The following is a 21,109-nucleotide window of genomic DNA, read 5'->3' as shown; positions in this document are numbered from 1 at the left end:
AAAATGTATTGGAACAGAAAAGCTTAGTCTACTTACAAATAACACACTAGAGAAGCAGACAAACATATGTTCATATATATTTCTATCAATAGCACAACTATAAACAGAAACTGCTGCTAATGACAAATGAGCTCTGTAAAGCTGTGATTTACCAGTGAAGAATCACAGACTGGCAACCAGTTGCATGCTACATATAAAACATTGTTTCAAACAGAGTTCTGACACATTATATACAACTACTATATACAACTGAAATCAAATGTGTTTTTTTACCGATGAGCGAGACTTATGCCTCTTTAGTTTTGTTCTGCTCTGCCAAAAGTTTGAACTTTTCAGAAACACTCAACATCCCTTCCTGGAATAGAGTTGGTCATTTGCGAGTGCTCATTTGTATGCAAATACATGTAGATTGCCTCTTGCTAGGGTTAGGTAGTTCCCTAAAAAGCCACATGTTTGAATCCCACAAAGCGATAAGGTAAGCCTACAAATCTCAGGTAACTCCACAGTGCACCTTTTGAAATCGTTCCCAATACTGATTGGCCGTGATTATAAATAAACAAGCTCAGAAGTAGACCAAACATAACAACCGCTCACGTTGTGAACATTAGGTCAGAAGTTCGCTGCCATTAACCGAATCACACGAGTCACGCCGTTCCCTAACCTAAACAAATGAAAATGAGTTGCGCTGATAAATGGGCCGTGTCTGCTGTCCAAGACCCCTATCAGTCTACCGGTGTGCGAGGCGGTGAGCACGAGACGATGGTATACGCCATCAGATGTATATCTGTCCAACTGCACCCCAGACAGCTAGCTAAAGTGATCTCCTCAATTACTGCCATGCCAATTCCCCTGCCAGCTGCGAGGGGCACGTTGACATTTCACAAATGTCTTTTCATTGCCTTTTGGGCATGTTGCCCTTTATAGGTGACTTTCACGTTAACGCAGTCGCAATGATTGTACGCTACATTTGTTGTATTGTAGTGTAAACCATCAGCAGGTTTTCATACACATTCCAATCAAAAACGTCTCCCGAACTATTCTGGAGTATATACCCTGGCATATATTATTGTTATCCACACTGAAATATATATGTATTTTCTATATTAACTGATATCATTATTGGTCTTACCCCCTGACCACTCTGACTTTGTGCCTCCATTTTATCAGATCAGGATAAGACGGTCCCTCTTGTGTGAAAATGTGTCCTTTTGAAAAGCAGGGCTTAGCCGAGTTCCTCTACCATCTCCTGATTGCACATCCAGATTAAAGACAGCCATGAGCGTAGAGCCCCAGAGGCTGTCCCAGGAAACAGCTAATGGCCAAGACAATCTAGCCTCCGCAGGAAACCGCACTTCTGTCAGGGAGTCAGATGGCTGAGCGGTTAGGGATTCGGACTAGTAATCTGAAGGTTGCCAGATCGATTCCCGGCCATGACATTGTGTCCTTGGCACTTCTCCCTACTTGCCTCGGGAGGGAATGTCCCTGTACTTACTGTAAGTCTCTCTGGATAGGAGTGTCTGCTAAATGACTAAATGGAAATGTACTTTGTATGCTGTTTGAGGTGTGTGAGAACATGCTGACGATTCCACATTTACATTAGGGTTAGGCAGTTGGGGCACCACGAGCTGTGGTCTTTCTTCTTAAAAGACTGATGTGGATAAAATGGAAAACTCCATTGAGAGGCAATTAGGAGTTTGTGTAAATTCTTTCCGTATTCTTTTTTTCTTCTCCCTTGCTTTTATGTAACTTTATTACAGAAGACGCAGTCTAACTATCATGTCCTGTGTCTAGGGATTTGATTTTTCAAGGTCTCCAATGTCCTATTTGTGCTCTTTTTTTCTCCCAGGCTTACTCTGTCTACGACGAGGAGATCGGTTACTGTCAGGGACAGTCCTTTCTGGCGGCTGTGTTGCTATTGCACGTAAGTCGGCCTGTCGTCAAAGTGTCCTCACAAAGGTTCATACGCTGTCATCTGACCATATGTCCATGACCCATCTGTTTGGGCGTTAAGAGGGGCGAAACAGAGGGGGAAGACCGAGCAGAGGGGCTGGGGGTTCATTCACCAGACCCCAAGTCAGAGACAGATGTTAAAGGATGAGAGATGAACTCGCGGAGCCAAAGCAAGGGGCGGAATCCAACCAAACTTGGGACGAGAGAGCTTCAGTTGGCAGAGAGAGAGGAGAGAGGTTGGAGGGATGGAGGAGGCTCGAGAAGCGACGTGTCGTGACAGAAGGAAACGTTTGACGGGAGAATGTGTGGAGGCGGAGACAAGCTAGGAGAGGGGAGAGGAGAGTGTCACAGAGGAGAGAGGAGCTAGGAGAGGAGAGACGAGCTAGGAGAGGAGAGTGTCGGAGAGGAGAGGTGAGACGAGCTAGGAGAGGGGAGAGGAGAGTGTCACAGAGGAGAGAGGAGCTAGGAGAGGAGAGAGGAGAGACGAGCTAGGAGAGGAGAGAGGAGAGACGAGCTAGGAGAGGAGAGTGTCGGAGAGGAGAGGAGAGAGAGGAGCTAGGAGGAGTGTCAGAGACGGGAGAGGAGAAGTGGAGGTAGAAAAGAAGAGAAGTCCTTCCGAAGGCAAGAATCGGAAATAGATAAGTGAAAAATGGGGGAGGGGGGAGTGTGTAGTGATCGGGGAGGTGGGGGGGGGGGGTGCAGGGAAGGAGAAGTGGAGAGGTCCTTTTGAATGCAGGAAGCCCAGGAGGTGTCAGGAATATTAATGGCTGTGCCTGTCTACCTGCAGAAGCCCATTCAGCCCGGGACACACAGGCTGCCGAACTGATTAAACACCCTCCTCTGTCCGTGTGTGTGTCTGTACACACACACACTCACACACGTCCTATCCACCCATTTCTTGTCATGTACGGATTAAAATGCCCTCGTCTTCAGGCCTCGCCTCTCTTCTCATCCACTCCACCAACTTCATCTCCACTGAGACAAAGAGTGACGGGCCTCGATATCCAGTATTTCCAATGTTCATATTCTCAGTTACTTCAAATACACTGAATACTTCAAATGACTTACGGTATCGCAGAGTGAACACTTCTTAATGATCACTCCTGATGAAGAAGCCTTGTGTTCTGTTCTGATCTTCTTTTTCGTTCTTCGTCACCCAACTCATTTGCCCCCCCCCCCCCCCCCTCTGTTCAGATGCCCGAGGAGCAGGCTTTCTGCGTGCTGGTGAAGATCATGTATGACTACGGACTCAGAGCTCTGTACAAGAACAACTTTGAGGACCTACACTGCAAGTTCTACCAGCTGGAGAGACTTTTACAGGTCAGTCTGCACTGCAGCTGCCCTCCAGTGTCTCCGTCAAACCTTCAGAGGAATACAGAGGGATTGTTCCGGATGCATTTGAATTGTTTGGGGTTTTACAATAACCTTGTTTTGTGTGTGTTTGGCTCGGTGCCTGTCTCTTAAACTTTTTTTTTTTTGGTGTGTCGTGTGTGTGTGTGCTATACCCCTAGACCCACTGAACACTGACACACACACACACACACATTACTCTCAGGGAGGAGGTGCGATGGTCAGTCAGAGTAAAGGCATGTGTCGGAGTCAGCTTGACTCTGACTTGAGTTGAGACTAAATCCACTCCTAATTGGAGTTTAATTTGGCACTCAAACCCACTTTACGCCCCCCCCCCCCCTATTCCTTAAGTGGCTTTCTTTCAGCGTTAAATGAAACTGGGTTAGTATTGAGTAGTAGTCTCCAATGGCAAGGGAGTTAGCATCGACTGCTAAAGGTTAGCATACGGGTTGGAGTCAAGCCAGTGTTTACAGCATGGCTTCTTCCTCTTTGCTACCGTCCTCTATCTGCTCCTACTACAAGGTGTGAGTTGTTAAGTTGATTTAGCCCCTGAGGTAACAGCCTGGCACATGCTTGACTCATGTCCAAGCATGGCCACGTGCTTCTCTCACACGCACTATTGTTTTCAGTAAAATAATCATTCTACTCAACCATACAGTAGTTACAGCAGTCCGATAACAATACAGGCAATTAGCTAGGAGCTACTCTTGCCATCCCGGGCAAAACATCAGCAAGAGAGATGGGCCAGAATATACAGTACAGTTGGTGGCACTTTTTCAAGAAATATCTTTTGGCATGCTTTATGGGACAGTTGGAAGTGATGTGTGACAGGAAAGGCCGGGAGAGTGAGAAGGGAAGTCACGCAGCAAAGGGCCGAGGCTGTATTCAAACCCAGGCCGCTGCTATATGGCCTCACCCTACATGGTATGTCCACTTATCCAGTCAGCTAATGGGGTGCCCCATTGCAGCCGATTGTGTCTCGAAAGGTGTAGGCCTTTCGACGACGATGTGTCGGACGTCGAAATCTTCTCAGTCCTCTCGTTCATCTTCTTCTCCTCTCCTCCTCAGGAGCAGATTCCCGAGCTGTGGTCCCACTTCCAGGAGATGAACCTGGAGGCCCACATGTACGCCTCGCAGTGGTTCCTCACCCTCTTCACGGCCAAGTTCCCCCTCTGCATGGTGTTCCACATCACGGACCTGCTGCTCTGCGAGGTAGGCCGCAGCGACACGTTCACCCCCCCCTCCCCTCGCGCTTCCACACAGAGACGCACCAAGCGGCCAATTGCCGCCGTCGGGCCTCTGACCTTGCTTTTGAAGCGTTTTTTCCCCCACGCACACCGTCTTGGGTTTCTCAGGAAGACAGGAAGGCTCACGTTTCCCCCCCCCCCCTTCTCCCTGCGTCTCAACGTGCCTCTGAGATCTCATTAAAAAAACCACGTCAGATGAAACGGTGACAAGAACCTCAGGGGCCGTCATGTACACCCTTAGTAAATCCCTACCCCGGCACTCCTGAATGCCACCCCCAGGGGGAGCTCTACAGGCTTCTCTTAGTGCTTCTGCCTCTCCTCCTCCTTGTTTCATTTCATTTTCACCCCTCCTCCCCCACCCCCCTCCCTCTCTCTCTCTCCCTCTCTATCCCCAGCCCCAGGCGGAACAATTAAAAGTTTCCTGGGCCTTTCTCAGCCAGTGAGCCGCATGATGAGAATCTGTTGCTCCTTGTCTTTGACCTGCTCACCGCTTCCTCTGATAGGCTGCCTCTGCTCTCCTCTCTCCTTGTTCTCTCTCTCTCTTTCCGTTTCTCCCTCACTCGCTCTGCTTCTCTCGTTTTCTGTTTGTTTCTCTCTCACTCACTCCCTCTCTCTGTCTCTCAATCTGTTTCTCTCTCTCATCCTCTCTCTCTCTGTCTCTCTCGATCTCGATCTCTCTCTCTCCATCTCTAAATCTCTGTTTCTCTCACTCCGTCTCTAAATCTCTGTTTCTCTCTCTCCCTTGCTCTCTCTCTGTTTATCTCTGTTTTCCTGTCTATCTCTCTCTCACATACACGCACCTTATTTGTCATCTTTCTTTCATTTCACGTTGTACTGGACTATCCTTTCTCTGTCATTTTTGTCATTCTCTTCTTTCAAGTTCTCTCTTGTCTTTCCATCCCCTTGGTTTCTTCTGTCTTATCTGTCTTAGTTGGTAAGTAGACATCTGGACCTCACTGGCATGCGTGTGTGTTACGGTCTGTTAATTCCCCCTGTGTGTCCCCCCCCCCCCATGACACAGTGACAGTCTTAACCTCAGGTCGTCGAAATACTGCGCACACGTGCATTCGGTGCCTTGTGCTTGTGTGCTCTTTGCGTGCACTTTTACACGTTTGTGTGCATTTTCCGACCCACATCCAAACCACCTCCCCAACTTGCTGACTCTGTTGGACTCCATCTCAGTTTGACACGCATGGGAACGTTTGTTGGCAGACCGCGTGTTTCAAGAGTGTCGATGCCCCTAGACACACGCACACATTCACACACACGCATGCACACACACACCTACACTCGTAGCGCCATCTAGAGCCAGTCAGAAGAGGCAGATAGAGACCCTTCCTTTGGTTATTTATAGAGGTGGAGGGATATTTTTAGCTCCGTGTTGCCATGTGAACGGGTTGTCGGAGCGATGGAGGAGACGGGTGTTCCCATGCAGAGCTGACATCAGCATTGCATTTCACTCTCTCTCCCTCTCTCTCACCCTCTCTCCCTCTTTCTCACTCTCTCTCTCTTGCTTTCTCACTGTCGTTTTCCCCTCACCGTCTCCTACCTCTCTCAAACACACCTCCTCATCATCACTCGCTGTTCTATATTCCCTTTCCTTTTCCTCTTATCTCTCCCCCCCCCCTCTCCCCGGCCCATCTCCTTATCAATCTTCCTCTTTGCCATCTATCCATCTGCCTGTCACTCAGTGGTCGGGATGTGTCCCCACCTGGCCATGAAAGGGACTGTCTGTTTCTCCTCTCCTCCTGCTGCCATCTGTCCCTCCCTCTCTCTCTCTCTCTCTCTCTCTCTCTCTCTCTCTCTCTCTCTCTCTCTCTCTCTCTCTCTCTCTCTCTCTCTCTCTCTCTCTCTCTCTCTCTCTCTCTCTCTCTCTCTCTCTCTCTCTCTCTCTCTCTCTCTCTCTCTCTCTCTCTCTCTCTCTCTCTCTCTCTCTCTCTCTCTCTCTCTCTCTCTCTCTCTCTCTCTCTCTCTCTCTCTCCTCTGTCTCTCTCCTCTGTCTCTCTCTGTCTCTCCCTGTCTCTCCCTCCCTCTCTCTCTCTCTCTCTCTCTCTCTCTCTCTCTCTCTCTCTCTCTCTCTCTCCTCTGTCTGTCTGTCTGTCTCTGTCTCTGTCTCTGTCTCTGTCTCTGTCTCTGTCTCTCTCTGTCTCTCTCTCTCTCTGTCTCTGTCTCTCTCTCTCTCTCTCTCTCTGTCTCTGTCTCTCTCTCTCTGTTTCTCTGTTTTTCTGTCTCTCTCTCTCTGTTTTTCTGTCTCTCTGTCTCTCTCTCTCTGCAATTCTTTAAGATGATTATGTTACTCTTCATAGTCAGTTGAAGTCGCCCTCTTAGACATGATGGAATGGGAGGTGAAATTGTGATACAAACATGTCAATGAGGAACCTGCTCTAGGGCCCTCTGCGTTGTTTATTTTTAGCACTGGGTTCTGTCAATGAAGGAACACCAACACACTGCAATTATGTTCCTAGAATAGACGTGATGTTCTCCCGACACTATAGCATCATTGGTGAAAAAAGGTCTTAAAGTGATACCCACATACTTGCCGTAGACACATATAGTACAAGTCAAATATTTGCTATGGTTTTAATCCTGTCCTTCTCTCATCCTCAGGGTCTAAACATCATCTTCAATGTCGCCCTTGCCCTTCTCAAGGTCAGTATTCTTCTCATTTATTCCTGGTTGCCTTGTTAATTTTTCAGCCAAATTGTGTTACATACTAAACCCTGTTTTACCCTCTGGCTCTACCGTAACCTTCTAACTTAGGATTACGATGATTGGTTGCAACTTTGTCAAACAGTCAGTGGAGTTTAACTCAATTCTGTGGACTCAGCCAACATCGATATTCACAGCGGCTTCCACTTTGAGTCTGTGGTTGAGTTACACATGTTCAATCTATGTATGAGTGCGCAGTCATTAGTGCTGTTTGATTTCTGTGGGTATCACTTTGACCACATTCCAAATGTAAAGCTATCCAAAAATGCTTTATGTAAGCTCTAAACAACTTTATCGCTAGTCTTTCTTCCGGATGTGTACTGGCAAGTCCGGTTTGACGGGAAAACAGAATGTCTTTACTTTTCAAACTGTTCTCCATCTACCGCTGACCCCCTTACAATTTAAAATTCACAGTTGCTCGAGGCAATTTCCTCTGACAGGGCTGGGTATTGTCTGAAACAGACTTCCTCTGTGGCTCCTCAAACAGACTGTCCACAAGTGCCTCAGAAGTACTGTATCACCTGGGAGTTGTTTTCAGACTGGATCTATTCCGTGTCCGGCCACTGATGTAAGGAGTGTTGGCTGCATGTGGTAGTGGAGTGGAAGGGCATTTGTGAGCTCACTTCTCCCCCTGCTGGGGAACAGGGAGAAGAGCTGTCTTCACTTCAAGGAAATGTTTTCTTGAAGCTGTCTCCTACTGCTGGTGTGACAAGAGAGAGGTTTGTCGGCTTATATAGCTGAGCGCTTCTCATCTGTTCAGCAGTCTTATTGGTTCTCAATTCACTCTGCAATGAAAACGAGACCAAAAATCTGATCAACCAGAGTTTTTGTTTCTTCTGTTGATTCTTTGTCTTGGTCATTTTTTTAAATCATATTTTGTCAGAAAGCCGTCTCTTCGGTTCATCAAGTGCTGTTCTGCCTTGACTCGGCAAGTTGCCTAGCAACTTGTTTTCATGTGTCAAGCTTTTGTCAAATTTTGACCTCTTATGGGTGTTGTAGCAGAGCGGCTTTGGGCGACGACACAGAAAGGTACGATCTGTCAGCTGTCCACTTCCTTCAACACCCAATGCTGTTTGCTGAAACCCATGTCAAGTTCACCTAAAATATCGCAGGGACCAATCAGAATCCCACATTTCTTTGTGCCCAGCGTCACGTGATTCCATGGCAAATGGATGGAGCACATTGAGTGTGGATGAAATTCGCTTCCTCTTCAGTATCGACGTCCTTCAGTTGTTTGTGAAATAGAAGCATTCTTAATCAAATTGAGCATGACAGTATGAATGTAAGGCCATGTGACAAAATACAAACCGCCATTTGGGAAATGGAAGAAGGAGAGAAATCCGAGTAATACTGGTGTCATCAGATCCAGTTGTGGTTGTATCGATCTGTGTGTCTTGGAGACGCCGCACACAATAGGGTGATGACAGTATCACAGGTTCATTGATGTGGTCCAGACATTCATCTCCAGAGGTCCACGTGATCTCAGACAGAAATATTCCCAAGAGAGGTGGTGTTACCCAAGGCAGCACAGTGGACCATAGACACTCCATTCGAATGAATGGATGAACTCGCATTTGATTAAAACAGTGTTATCCACTGGGTCAAATGCTCACTGTGAATGAAAGCATCTGCTAAAAAGCATATTTTACTTTTTAATGAGGAAGACCTAGACCAGCAGGTAAGGAGAGTAGGGCAGAGTCCTAGCCTGGGAACCAGACCAATCAGGAAGCTCATGGTTTATTTGCTGTGGTACATGTCTGGCCACCCTCTCATTCAAAGAGATTTCCCTCCGGCATAAATATCGCCTATCCAATTACAACCGTCTGACAGGGGGTGGGTTTAATAGGACAGTGAGGACAGTACAGAGGAGGGCCGTTGGGGCATTTCTGTAAAAAAAAAATTGCGTTTTGTTGCTCTGATTGGTTGCATCTCAACTAATTGCTCTCAAATGCTTTTCGGTCTGTTCCTTTTGATAACAACTTCAAACACAGTTTTAACTTGTATTTCAAAGAATAGACATAAAATCACGTTGAGACTAATTTCATTCAAGCCAGACTGCCATTCCCTAAATGTTCACTTCGAACAGGCACCAATACAGCTCTTGGCCTTACATGCACCACATCCCATTAACGAGAGCTTACGCTCATCAGAACCACATATGAAGGAGGAAGTGTAGAGGAGGCACAAGATGGGGTCACTTACGCTTAGGTTGACTCATCCCTTCATACACCGCACCCAGTCCGAGAGGCAGACAAAAGGAAGAGATATAGAGGGGAGGAGAAGGTGAAGAGGCAGTCTAATGTGTGAACTGGGGCGAAGACAGAGAGAGACAGAGAGAGACAGAGAGAGACAGACAGAGACAGACAGAGACAGACAGAGACAGACAGAGACAGACAGAGACAGACAGAGACAGACAGAGACAGACAGAGACAGACAGAGACAGACAGAGAGAGACAGAGAGAGACAGAGAGAGACAGACAGAGACAGAGAGAGACAGAGAGAGACAGAGAGAGACAGAGAGAGACAGAGAGAGACAGACAGAGACAGACAGACAGACAGACAGACAGACAGACAGACAGACAGACAGACAGACAGACAGACAGAGATAAAGATGACTGCTAGAAAAAGATGAAGAGGGACAAAAGGGCTTTGTAATGGAAACACTGAGCCATCGCCACTGTGGTCTGTGGTCCCGGATCCTTCTCGTTTGGAAGAAGAGACACTGGCTCATCACATGTCTTCCGGTCTTTGTTATTATAATGCTCTCTTTTGCTGTAAGCTGGGGAGCTACGACGTTCAGTCGTGCTCAGAAAAAAAAGAAGCTGTGCAGGGGAGAGAGGTAGAGACACGCAGATATGAAATGGGAGGATGTAAAAGGAACGAGTGTGAATGTGAGGGAAGGGAGGGAGTGAGCGGGGTTGCACTGCCTGTTTCTTATAGGCTAGTTATGACGACATGCTCCCCTGAGGCTCCCTCTGCCCCTCCCCTTTCACTCTCTTGCCGTCTCTCGTTCGCTCTCGCTCTCCACCACTCCCTAGTGTCTCCCCCTGTGCACTTGCCTGTCAAGCCGATGCCATTTGGAGCGCGCACGCACGCACGGTAGCAGTAGCATCAGCTAGCGTTTAGCATTTAGCAACGGTTTCAAAAACAATAGAAAGAGAGGTTGGGGGAGGGCGTTGCAAAACATTTTTCAAGGGACGTCTAGCTCAAGCGGATCGGCACAGCCAGTCCCCAGACCCCTCTCCTCCTCCTGTGTCGCTCCCTCCGTTTGTTCCCTTCTTTTCTTCTAGCAGTGGACGCTCCCTACCCTTCTGCTGCATGCTCGTTCTGTCTCCCACCTTCGCATCCACCTCTCTCTTTTCGTGTGTGTGCTCTGCTGTGGACTGCCCAGCCCCTGAACTCTGCGAGGGAGAGCTCGCCAGGAGAGCGGCAATGGCAGTTAGCCGTTAGCATCACAAGCCCTTCAGTTTGGAGGACCACCAAACAGAGGAGGAAGGAGAGAGAGGAAGGGAGGGTTGGGACTCCGCAGTGGTCTCTTCACCTGCCTTGCCAAGCCACGACACGAACGCACGCTTCAGAGATCCCCCTCCCCCCCCCCCCTGCGTCCCTCCTGTCTGCGTTGGGAACCCCGTCTCATCAAATTTGACTTCTTCTTTCAACGACCAGACCCCGAGGACCGGACCTATTTACTGGATGTCTGCTTGAAGCAGCCAGGGTTCTCTCCAAGGCTAATTGCCCCATGTTGTCTTGTGCTTGACTGGGCAAGTGTTTGGGGGTCCTCCTGGAAAGGAGGTGGAAGATACAGACTGAAACTCTCGCTCACATTTAAAGGCGCCATCTGTCTGACTGGTTGTCCTGCTCCGGCCAAGGCTGTTTGTCGTTCGCCCTGGCTTTGTGTCACCAGCCTGGGAGGCCAGGGAGCCGTTCACAACGCCACGCTCACACGCCACATCCGGCCAACCGACATGGGTCTCTGAGACGGAACAGTCCAGAAAACTCTCTGTGTGAGGACTCTCTGCTGTGGTGGGTTGTAGAGAACAACCATTTCGGGAAGGACACCCTTGTTGGTTTAAGTTTTTAAAGCCAACTGTCAGTGACATCGATGATTATCACCAATATATATAAAAGTGTGTTGTTGTTTTTTTGCTTGGATGTCTCCTCGTTGAGAGGTCTTCAGTGTTTGACGGGGGTTTTTTCTCGCTCTCTCTTTCTCTCTCTCTGAAGAAGAAAGAGGAGGAAGAGGAGGAGGATAAAAGGTTTGATACTTGTCCGTCACCTGCCTAAACCCCAACCCAGTGTGCCGGGTGGATTTTGTTGCTAGGCAACAGTGTGCCGGCGTACAATCTTTGGGGAAGAAAAGGCTTTGTGAAAGAAGATGAGCGTGAAGAGCTTGTGGACCGTGTTCCTGATCTAAACGCGGAGATAGCTCCGGATCATCACACTATGCTAGCAGCAGTGCCTGTAGCACTCCATTTTATGACTGTTGTCTCATCAAGCCAATGGGCAGTTTGGGGCCTCTGACAGTGGATGAAGCTGCATGGACCTGAAGCTCTCACTGTTATTGAAATCTCTGTGGTGCCCTAATGAACTGGATCAATTGTGCCCTGGGCTGACGTTCAGCCGGTTTCCTGCTGAGTTTGTACAATCCAGTCGACCGCATCTTGTTCTGCTCTCCGTCCCCTTGGCTCACCGTGTTGTGAGACTGCTCAATGAGGACATATCGACTACCCCTCCGTAAAGGTCAGACCCCGTTGTTCGTCGAGACTTGGCCGGCTGTGCTAAGCGACTCAAAGGAGGAGGAGGGGTGACAAAACAAATCCCTGGACCTGACCCACGTAGCTCGAACTTGGACTCTGGTGGGACCGGTCGAGGGGGGAGGGGGGCTGTTTGACGACACGCTGGAGTCACCCGCCACCCTGGCCCCTCAGAGGGACTCTGCCTCACCTCCGCCACCCGCCACACTGGCCCCTCAGAGGGACTCTCCCTCACCTCCGCCACCCGCCCCCGCCCCTCCCCCGCTGCCCTGCCTGGACCCACAGCTTGCCCCCATGGCGGTACACGGGGCAGCGGAGGAGGCGGGCAGCCCGGGGGATGAGAAGGCCGGGCAGGCAGACTCGGTCTGCAAGGTGATGGGGATGCTGGGAATGGGACACCGCCTCTTCGTACCACGGCTGCTGGCGGTGAGAGAGGGGAAATGGGGTACAGGATTACGGGTCGCACACTAGAAAGCTCTCCTCCCCCACCAGAAAAAACTTAATCTAGAGTTTTTTTAAACAGCGCCATGCTCCCCTAACTAACCGGTTCGTTCTCAGATTGTTAACTCTGCTGTCGGAATGACAACATATGGGTGGCTTGAACTTGTTATGCTTGTTTGCTACAGAGGTTTTGCAACTTGCAGTGACTCTGGCTTTACTTACTTTGTAATTTTTTATTTGTTAGTATTACAGTACAAAAACCGTCCACAAACTCTTTCTTTCCTTGAAAACAAATACTAAATGCATTGGACGGAGGGGTCCCCTGACTGGTTGTTAGAAGTTTTACCATTAGGGGGTGCTAGAGAGTCATTGCAATATTTATTGTCTGATTAGAGACAGATTGTCTGAGTCGATAGAAGTTCTGTTTGGTTTCCTTGACACTTAGCTACAGACAGTCTTTTAGTTGTAATACTTGAATATGAATGTTAACATCAGGTTGGCTGAGGTATGACATTCTCACACACAAAGTCTCACACGCACAGTAAAACAACAACAGTCCTCGACAGTGTACAACTCATTCTCACCTAAGCTTAGACACGAGTGCACCTTGAGAGATTCTCTATGGGAAATGCAAGAAACTGAAGCACATGTAAGTCTAACCCTGTAAGACCCCTTGTTGTAAAATTACAACATCACCTTTTGCTCTTTTTATTGCTATTTTTTTTTTTTTTTGGAAAGACCAAATTTATCCAATAGCATTGCAAAGCAAGACAATAGGACCCATTGGTTATGTAAAAGTGGTCGTTCCTAAAAAAATCTTATTTGCAAATGTGTTTTTTGGAGAGCTAAAGGTGTTTTTGACATTTTAAATTGGGTCTTACGGGGCTAAGCATGGTGGCGGATTCCAGCCGTCTTAACAAGGCCTCTCTCTGTCTGCCGACTGTTATTCACAGTACCAACTGTTTACATTTGCATTTTGGACCGAACTTCTAACTGTAATATGCAATCACTTTCCACTGCACTTTTGCACTTTTTTCCATACTTTTGTCCATACTTTATCGCCCTCTCTGTGTCTTCTGACCACAGACATCCAAAGAGGACCTGCTCCAGGCAGACTTCGAAGGGGCTCTCAAGTTCTTCCGGGTCCAGCTGCCTAAGCGCTACCGGGCTGCCGAGAATGCCCGCAGGCTGATGGAACAAGCCTGCAACATTAAGGTAAGAAGCCAATACTAACCATCGTTAATACTACGGCACACGCGCACACACAGAGACACCAGAACACACACACACAAGTACACAGATACCAAGACACACATACAACAGGACACATTCATCCCTCATGGTATGAATTGATCCAGAGCTGTGTGTGGTATTCATTGTTTTGAGTCTGTAAGCCATGATGTGCTACAGAACAACACACAAACCTCAACAATAACTCTACTCCCACATAGAGTCTGTAATGAGCCAGTGAGTATTTGAGGAATGTGCTGAGGTCAGTTAGAGGCACCCTTGACCCAAAGCTGACAGACAGGGCTAGGAAGCATCCTTGGCTCAAGGTTATAGTATAGGAACACTTACAGGACATACACACTATGTGAATATGTTGTTTTTGCGTCTGTGTTTATGTGAGTTCCCGTTTGAATGTTGCCAGTTGTTTAGAGGAGCAGAATTCCTCAAATGATGAGTAGAATGCGAGTTTAATCAAAACTGAATATTGGGCCCTACTCAAGCATTTCTTCAGGGTTCTTGTTGTCTTGTTCATTCACTCGGGAGGGAAAAACCGACAAGTGAAAGCTAGATTTCCACATCCACCCTCTATCTCACCCATTCTCTGTCTCACCCCATCATTATCTCCTCGTCCCCTGTGTAACTAACCACAGGATATCCTGAGCAGAGAGACTTTGCATAAGTTATGCAATAATTGTGTCGTAGCAGCTTATATGTGAAAGCTCCAGGAAAAATTTCCCCCCAGGACTGTTCATGTTTGAGTAGTGCAACTTATTAACGTTCACAAAGTTGACAATAAAAAAAAATAGCCTTTTCCCAGCAGCCCTGGTTGAGGAATGCATTTGTGATAAGTCCATATGAGAATGTAAGGGGGAAATGCGTGTGCGTGTGTGAACATGAGTACGTGCGTGTAAAAAATGGGGGAAAGAGAGAGGGAGTGAGAGGGAAAAGGAGCAAACAAAGAGAGGGGGGTGAGAGACAAAAGGAGAGAGAAAGGGAAAGAGAACGGGAGGGAGATAAAGAGAGAGGGAGGGACAGTGATGAAGTGAAGTGGAGAGAGAGGGAGGGAGAGAGCGAAAGAAACAGAAGGAGAGAGGAAGGGATATATGTGGCAGTTGCAACCTGCAGTGACTGTAATGCTCAAGGTGAGCTGAACAGGTGCATTATTCGTCTGTCGGACTATGACTCAGCAGGAGAAGAAGAGAGAGCAGAGAGACTCGCGTTCCTCCCCTTTCTCAAGGATGACGTTTGTGTCCTCTGGTGTAGCGCTCGCGCTCGCCCTCGATTTCGTCCGCGTGGAGATTGGATCTTACGCGAAGCCACTGCTTTGTGATTTATCTTGCGGAATGCGAAAATCACCTTTCCTGTGAGGTGTGTCTATCTGAATTGCGGGGGCCGTGTGAAGCTGGGACTGGTCGATTGCGATCACAGTGGGTGGAGATCCTGAGCCGTCAAAGTGAAACCAGCCCTGATCTCTGAGACTGCCTGGATGTGTCTTTGTGGCTCTGCTTTTACCAGCCACACCAACCAGGGAATACGTAGGTGACTTGTGCTAATATTTGCCACAGATATCCATAACATGAGACAGTTATTTTGGACATCCTCGTTTTCTGACTTTTTCTGGCTGGTGGATAACTAGTTGCTGATCCTGGAGTTGTTTTGGAGAAGATCTCTGGATGCTGGATCGTAGAGTGAACCTAGGACCTGTCGTGAAAGACATTTTGGAGGTTCTCCTTTATGAGCCAGCTGGTCACCCTGACTCCGATTAGGTGTGAAGTGTGTGAATGTGCTGCTGTACTCACACTCACTAACACGCACACACACACACTTCAACGTTTTGTACCGAGAACTTACTGTACACTTACACTCTCAGGTGTGGCCACCCAGCAAAAGTGAGAGAACAACAGACAGAGAGAGACGGCGGGAAGGCAAGAGGAAACCACATGGCATCTTGGGATTTTAATTCTCTCCTCAATTTCCTCTGAAGTGACACACTGCCTGAGGAGGTCTGACAGAAAGGAGGCTTGGCGCTGGAAATAGTCACTCTATTTTCTGCAACTCATCCTCTATCTTGACACACTTTCTTTTCTTCACATACCCGTCTTCTTTTGAGTTTTGTAGTATCCTTTCTTGAGCTGTGTTCTAGTGTGACGTTTCCTGGCAGTAGAAGGTAGAGAGGTGTGTGTGTTTGTACTTGCGTGTGTGCGCAAGGTATGTGAGGTAGCTTTGCGTTGCATCACTGATCAGAGCTCTCTTCCATTAAAAGCACTCAAACGAGAGCGCCATCTTTCAGACCCCAACCCACTTACCACCAGCGCTCAAGTAAAGCCCAACCTCTCAACCGTCCCGCTTCATGAATACGTTCATGAGACCCTGAGCTCACAACCTCTACCCTGCAAAGTCTGCTGGACCATTTCATATTTTCCTCCTCTTAATTTTTATTTTTTTTTTTTCACGTTGAGGTCTAAAGCGGATCAACTTGACTCCTAAGCAGCTTAGGAGAGGAAAATAATTCACCGGCACCTGCTTGATGGAGACGGGGGGCTAAGCCGTCTACAAGCAACCCCAACCTGAAGGATTATGGCTGGAATTTGAATTTCACAGCCCTTAAGCACCCTAAGGACACAGCCCGGAGACAGAGAGTTGCCGTCAAAAGGCAAAAAAAGAGAAACATCTAAAGGCCTTGAGCCTCTATAGTTTTATTGGCTGACAGGATAACTGGTTTGTGGATCCCTAACTGAAGATTTTCATTTGGAGTTTAGGAGTTCCGCAGGATATGATTGGTTAAGCCGTTTGAGGCTTACACGTATATCTGCCTCGCCTCAAAAATTCCTCCGACTGACTCCGACTCAGCAGTTTCAGTTAAGAAGTCGAAGAGGCATGCTGGGGGAGAAAGAGAGTGGTACTTAATAAAGAAAGAGAGACATGCGTGGTTGGTAGGGTTGCTACGATGCTTCTCCCCTGAGTGGAGGAAAGGGAGGTCCTACAGGGAGGTCTATCCAGAGATAGCAAGCCTCTGTTCTAGAAGGTTCTGATGCTACAGCTTACCCAGGGTCCTCGGGAACTTTACTGCGCACAAAGTTGTTCCATCTGCAAGTCTACAAATGGGCTGTATTTTTGTATTCGTAACACACGAAATGGACAAACCATGGAGGCGTTGATGGTGTGGAACTGACAAGTCATTGCGGTCTGCCTGACAGCTCCAAGACTTCCTCTCACTCGCTCCCCCTCTTTTTCTGTCTCTCTCACACACACACACACACACAAGGAGGGGTGTGTGTGTGCGTGTGACCAGAGTGTAACTAAACCAAACGTAATCTTACTGAGAACGGAGTGTGCAGGGGGGTTAATAACACTCAAAGCGCAACCTGAGAAGAGGAAAGACAAGACGACACATACCTCCGCACAAGCAGGCGGGCTTGAGAAAAGAGAGAGAGGAGAAAGAGGGAGAGAAACAACCTGGCCGTTTGGAGAAAGAGAGGAAAAGACAGACCATCCACAGCACTTGAGAACGCCGGCCGAGCGAAAGAGAGAGAGAGAGAGAGAGAGAGAGAGAGAGAGAGAGAGAGAGAGAAAGAGAAACAGGAAGGGAAACAAACAGGTGTGTATTGTTCCATTTGACACTCCCACGATCGCTCCCTCTGTCCCTCCCTCTAGGGGGGCGGGGCAAGAGCCCTGAGGGACAGCCAGGAAGACCAGTCACCCTTCGAAACAAGCCGCCGTGACACAAACGAGTCCGCGCGGCTCCCATCTCCTCCTCATCCACCTGCCTCAAGCCAGCGTTGTCAAAATGATGGAGGAAATCTCGATCACCGTGGCGTACGACGCTCACGTCATCAACCAGTTCTGTGAGGAGGACGTTCTGGCCAACCTGGTGGCCCACTCCAAGCCCAGACACGTGGTAGGTGTTCCTCTCACTGTGGCAGGCTCCAGCTCGGATACCACACTGTCAAAAGTGTCGGTTGAGCACCTCTCTCCGACCACTGTCAAAGTGAAAGAGGTCGTTTGTGACGTGTTTGTCGGAACAAGAACACTTTGTGTCTTTTCCTGCGAGTGTCGAGATGGGATGTGTGAGTGTTTACTGTGGTGGAGATAACGAATTGCCAGCGTAGAACAGTACGTTCTTTGATTTGCTGTCTTTTCTCAAGTTTTGTAACATTAGCCTTCACCCAAACTCTGCAGGATGTCAGAATGCTAACGGCATTACCAGTTGTCAATTTGTTTCAATTAGAGATTTTTTTCAGAATCAATGGAGACCTTATTCTTAACCTTAGCGTGAGTGAGTGCATGTGTGTGTTTGTGTATGAGGCATGCACGCGGTACTATGTGTGCCCCTCACATTGGTCTTTGAATTGAAACATGACCCAGTTTTTTCTGAAACGGACATTCTGACTTTCATCATTTGAGTATGCAAAGGCCTCTGGGTCCCCCTTACACAAGAGACAACCGCCCCTCTCCTTATCACTCTATTCTCCAACCGACTGTCCTGCTAGTTCTTAAAAGAATATCCTTTTGGTTTAGCTAGATGTCATTCTTGTTGGGGGGGAGGGGGGGTGAGGTGTATTGATAGCTGTGAGATTGCTTGTAAAAAGAGTTATACAAATACATTTGATAGTCTTATCAGTTAATTACTGATGCGGCAAGCATGTCTTCACACATGCGAGCTGGCATGTGTGCGGTGTCTCTGTTTTAAGGGATAGGCAGTGATTGGGGTGTGGAACAGCGTGTCGCTGTAACTAACAAGCAGTGGCAGAATAGCACAGCTGCGGTACAGAGAGGGTTGTGAGACAGGTGTGCACAGGTGTGACTGCCCTGCTATTTATCCTGCACTTACTCTAGTGCAGGTTAGGTAGGTCTCTAGTGCAGGTTAGGTAGGTCTCTAGTGCAGGTTAGGTAGGTCTCTAGTGCAGGTTAGGTAGGTCTCTAGTGCAGGTTAGGTAGGTCTCTAGTGCAGGTTAGGTAGGTCTCTAGTGCAGGTTAGGTAGGTCTCTAGTGCAGGTTAGGTAGGTCTCTAGTGCAGGTTAGGTAGGTCTCTAGTGCAGGTTAGGTAGGTCTCTAGTGCAGGTTAGGTAGGTCTCTAGTGCATCTGACCTCTCACGCTCTAGTGTGTAAATGCAGGATCTGGATGATATAGTAGAGTGTAGTATGTTGGGAGGCTGTGTTTTGTCCATGACTGAATGATTTAGGCACTGGTGGACTATAACATTTAGTTGTATTTCTGAACATTTTGAAATACTGTAGCTTGTGTTGCATGGTAAAGTCACTAAGGCGTAGCAGACGGGAGGGGACCTGTCTTTGCATTGTGTTAATATTCCATCTCCTTGAAAGGATGTTGTCATAAAGCTGAGCAGAGAAGTTGTCATAAAGCTGAGCAGAGATGGGAAAATTAGTCTAGAACTCATTATGCCGTGTCACACTGGTAGGCCCACATCATATATGATGGACGGAAATTCAGGCGGCTGTTTGAGAAGGAAACGTTGAATGTGTATCGAGTATTTAAGTCAAATGTTGAATCCAATCTTTCCTCCTAATCTCTGTTACTAAAAGTAGTGGTCGTGATCACACACACACACACACACACACACACACTCTGTTGGCTTCAGTTGTCAGGAACAGAGGGGCTGAGGGGGTGGAGAAACCTCTTCCAAGGTGCCCATTGTTCCAAAACAAGGCCATTGGGTAATTAACCAGCCCCTCCATTTTATTACTTTAGCGCACACACTCACCATACATGCCTTTTCACTATGACTTAGATTAGACGATAGATTGCTGGTTTTTACTGTTCCTTCCCTACAAGATACATTTTTGACTCAGCAGTAAGGACACATAGTTACAAAGCAACGACTCTGAGCTAAATCAAGGGGCTGAGATGCACTCGTGTGCTCAAGGACATGACAATAGGTCATCTGTGTGGTGGGTACCATGTGCTGGAGCATTGGTAACCCTGGGGGTGCGTGCATCCTGGGTCACAAAGGTCAACGGTTGTTGCCACGATCTGGGTCGGTTAGGAACAGTGTCACAATGGGCTCCCATGACAGCCATCCTTCACAAGAGCAGTTGACACATCAGCGTAATAGGTGACCATTGACTAACTTCCAAACCCTTGTCATGTGATGAGGCAGTGTTTTGAGGGAAGTAGTGCTTTCAGTCTCACCAGATGTCATTGTGTGTTTTGAGAGTGCTTAAGACTCCAGGCTTGACTGCCCGGGTGACTAAGGAGATAGTGTTTTTCTCTCTCTCTCTCTCTGTTCCTCCCATATCCTATATCGTGTATTCTTTCGACCCCATTTGTCAGCTTCCTTCTAACACCCACCCACCCACCACACACACACACACACTCGTCCTTCACTCTCTTGCCCGGCGATCGCATCACCTCTTTGCATTCTTTGTGTGGCTGCATATTTTTCCTTCTCTCTTTTCTCAGCCACGGTCGTCTCTTGTACATCCCTCCCTCTCTTCCTGTCTGTCGGTCGCCCTCATTCATCTCTCATCTCTCGTTCCCTTCCTCGCCTGCTTGTTTTTGGTTTCAGTCGTTGAGACCCTCTCGTTCTCTCTCAAACACACACACACACACCCTTGAGAGGCCATATCCATGAACATAGCTCCTCCCTGGCGACTGGTTTCTCCACAGACTAACCTGTAACCTACCTCCTTAACAACAGGTGCCATGGCAACCCCACTTTCCACACAGGAGGGATAACGTTTCCCTTTCCTGGCTCTGAGAGCCCAGACTCAATGAGCTACAGTGTTTGTCTTGGTCTATACAAGTGCAATAATAAATGTTTATCTTACTCTACTATATTTACTACATTGTAAAAACGTTGTCTCATGATGATCGTGTACAGGTGGAAGTAGATATTTGTTCATTCATATTTGTATTTCTCCACTGTGTTAACTATACCTTGGATGACAACTGAAGAAGCTGTTTCATGAAGGGACCTTTAATGGGTTCACCTTGTTTGTCGTAATGAAATAGACTTGGAATAGACTTCTATAGTACCACAGTATGTAGGAGAATCCCCTGAAGAATCCTCAGCCCTGCATGGGTTTCCATCTAGTGGTAGAAACTGTGAACTGCCAAATCTCGAATAAACAATCCTTTCCTTTCGTCTACATGGGCTAACTTTATCTTAAATTGACTCATAATTTAATAATTTATAGATTAAACCCTGACTTTTAGAAGATTACTCGACAAAACACCTTTGAAAACCCATCAACCGACCCTAACTCCCCCACCTGTCTCTCTCTCCCCTCCCCCCCAGGTGCCCACCAAGAAGCTGAAGAAGTTTGAGAAGGAGTACCTGTCCTTCAGAGAGAGCCAGCTCCAGCAGGAGGACCCTATCGACCGCTACCAGGTAAACCCAGTCTGTCAAACACCCGCATTCAGCCGCCACAGCTACCAGGCACCCCCCCCCCCCCGCCCCCCCCCTC

The 21,109-nt window shown here is 47.9% G+C and overlaps 1 protein-coding gene across 4 annotated transcripts in view; it reads left to right on the top strand.

Moving 5' to 3' along the window:
- Nucleotides 1–21,109, top strand: part of rabgap1l (RAB GTPase activating protein 1-like) — a 74,570-nt gene that overhangs the window by 47,274 nt on the left and 6,187 nt on the right. For all 4 annotated transcript variants that reach the window (XM_084675714.1, XM_084675712.1, XM_084675713.1 and 1 more), the window contains 6 exons: nucleotides 1,847–1,921; nucleotides 3,145–3,270; nucleotides 4,369–4,512; nucleotides 7,155–7,196; nucleotides 13,538–13,666; nucleotides 20,941–21,033. In XM_084675714.1, the coding sequence (XP_084531840.1) occupies nucleotides 1,847–1,921; nucleotides 3,145–3,270; nucleotides 4,369–4,512; nucleotides 7,155–7,196; nucleotides 13,538–13,666; nucleotides 20,941–21,033 (609 nt within the window). The remainder of the gene's footprint in view (nucleotides 1–1,846; nucleotides 1,922–3,144; nucleotides 3,271–4,368; nucleotides 4,513–7,154; nucleotides 7,197–13,537; nucleotides 13,667–20,940; nucleotides 21,034–21,109) is intronic.

Source organism: Hypomesus nipponensis, chromosome 16 (assembly GCF_054491055.1).
Source record: "Hypomesus nipponensis isolate SF chromosome 16, ASM5449105v1, whole genome shotgun sequence".
NCBI lineage: Eukaryota > Metazoa > Chordata > Actinopteri > Osmeriformes > Osmeridae > Hypomesus > Hypomesus nipponensis.
Note: the sequence above shows the minus strand (reverse complement) of the source record. Positions and strands in the feature narration are given on the sequence as shown.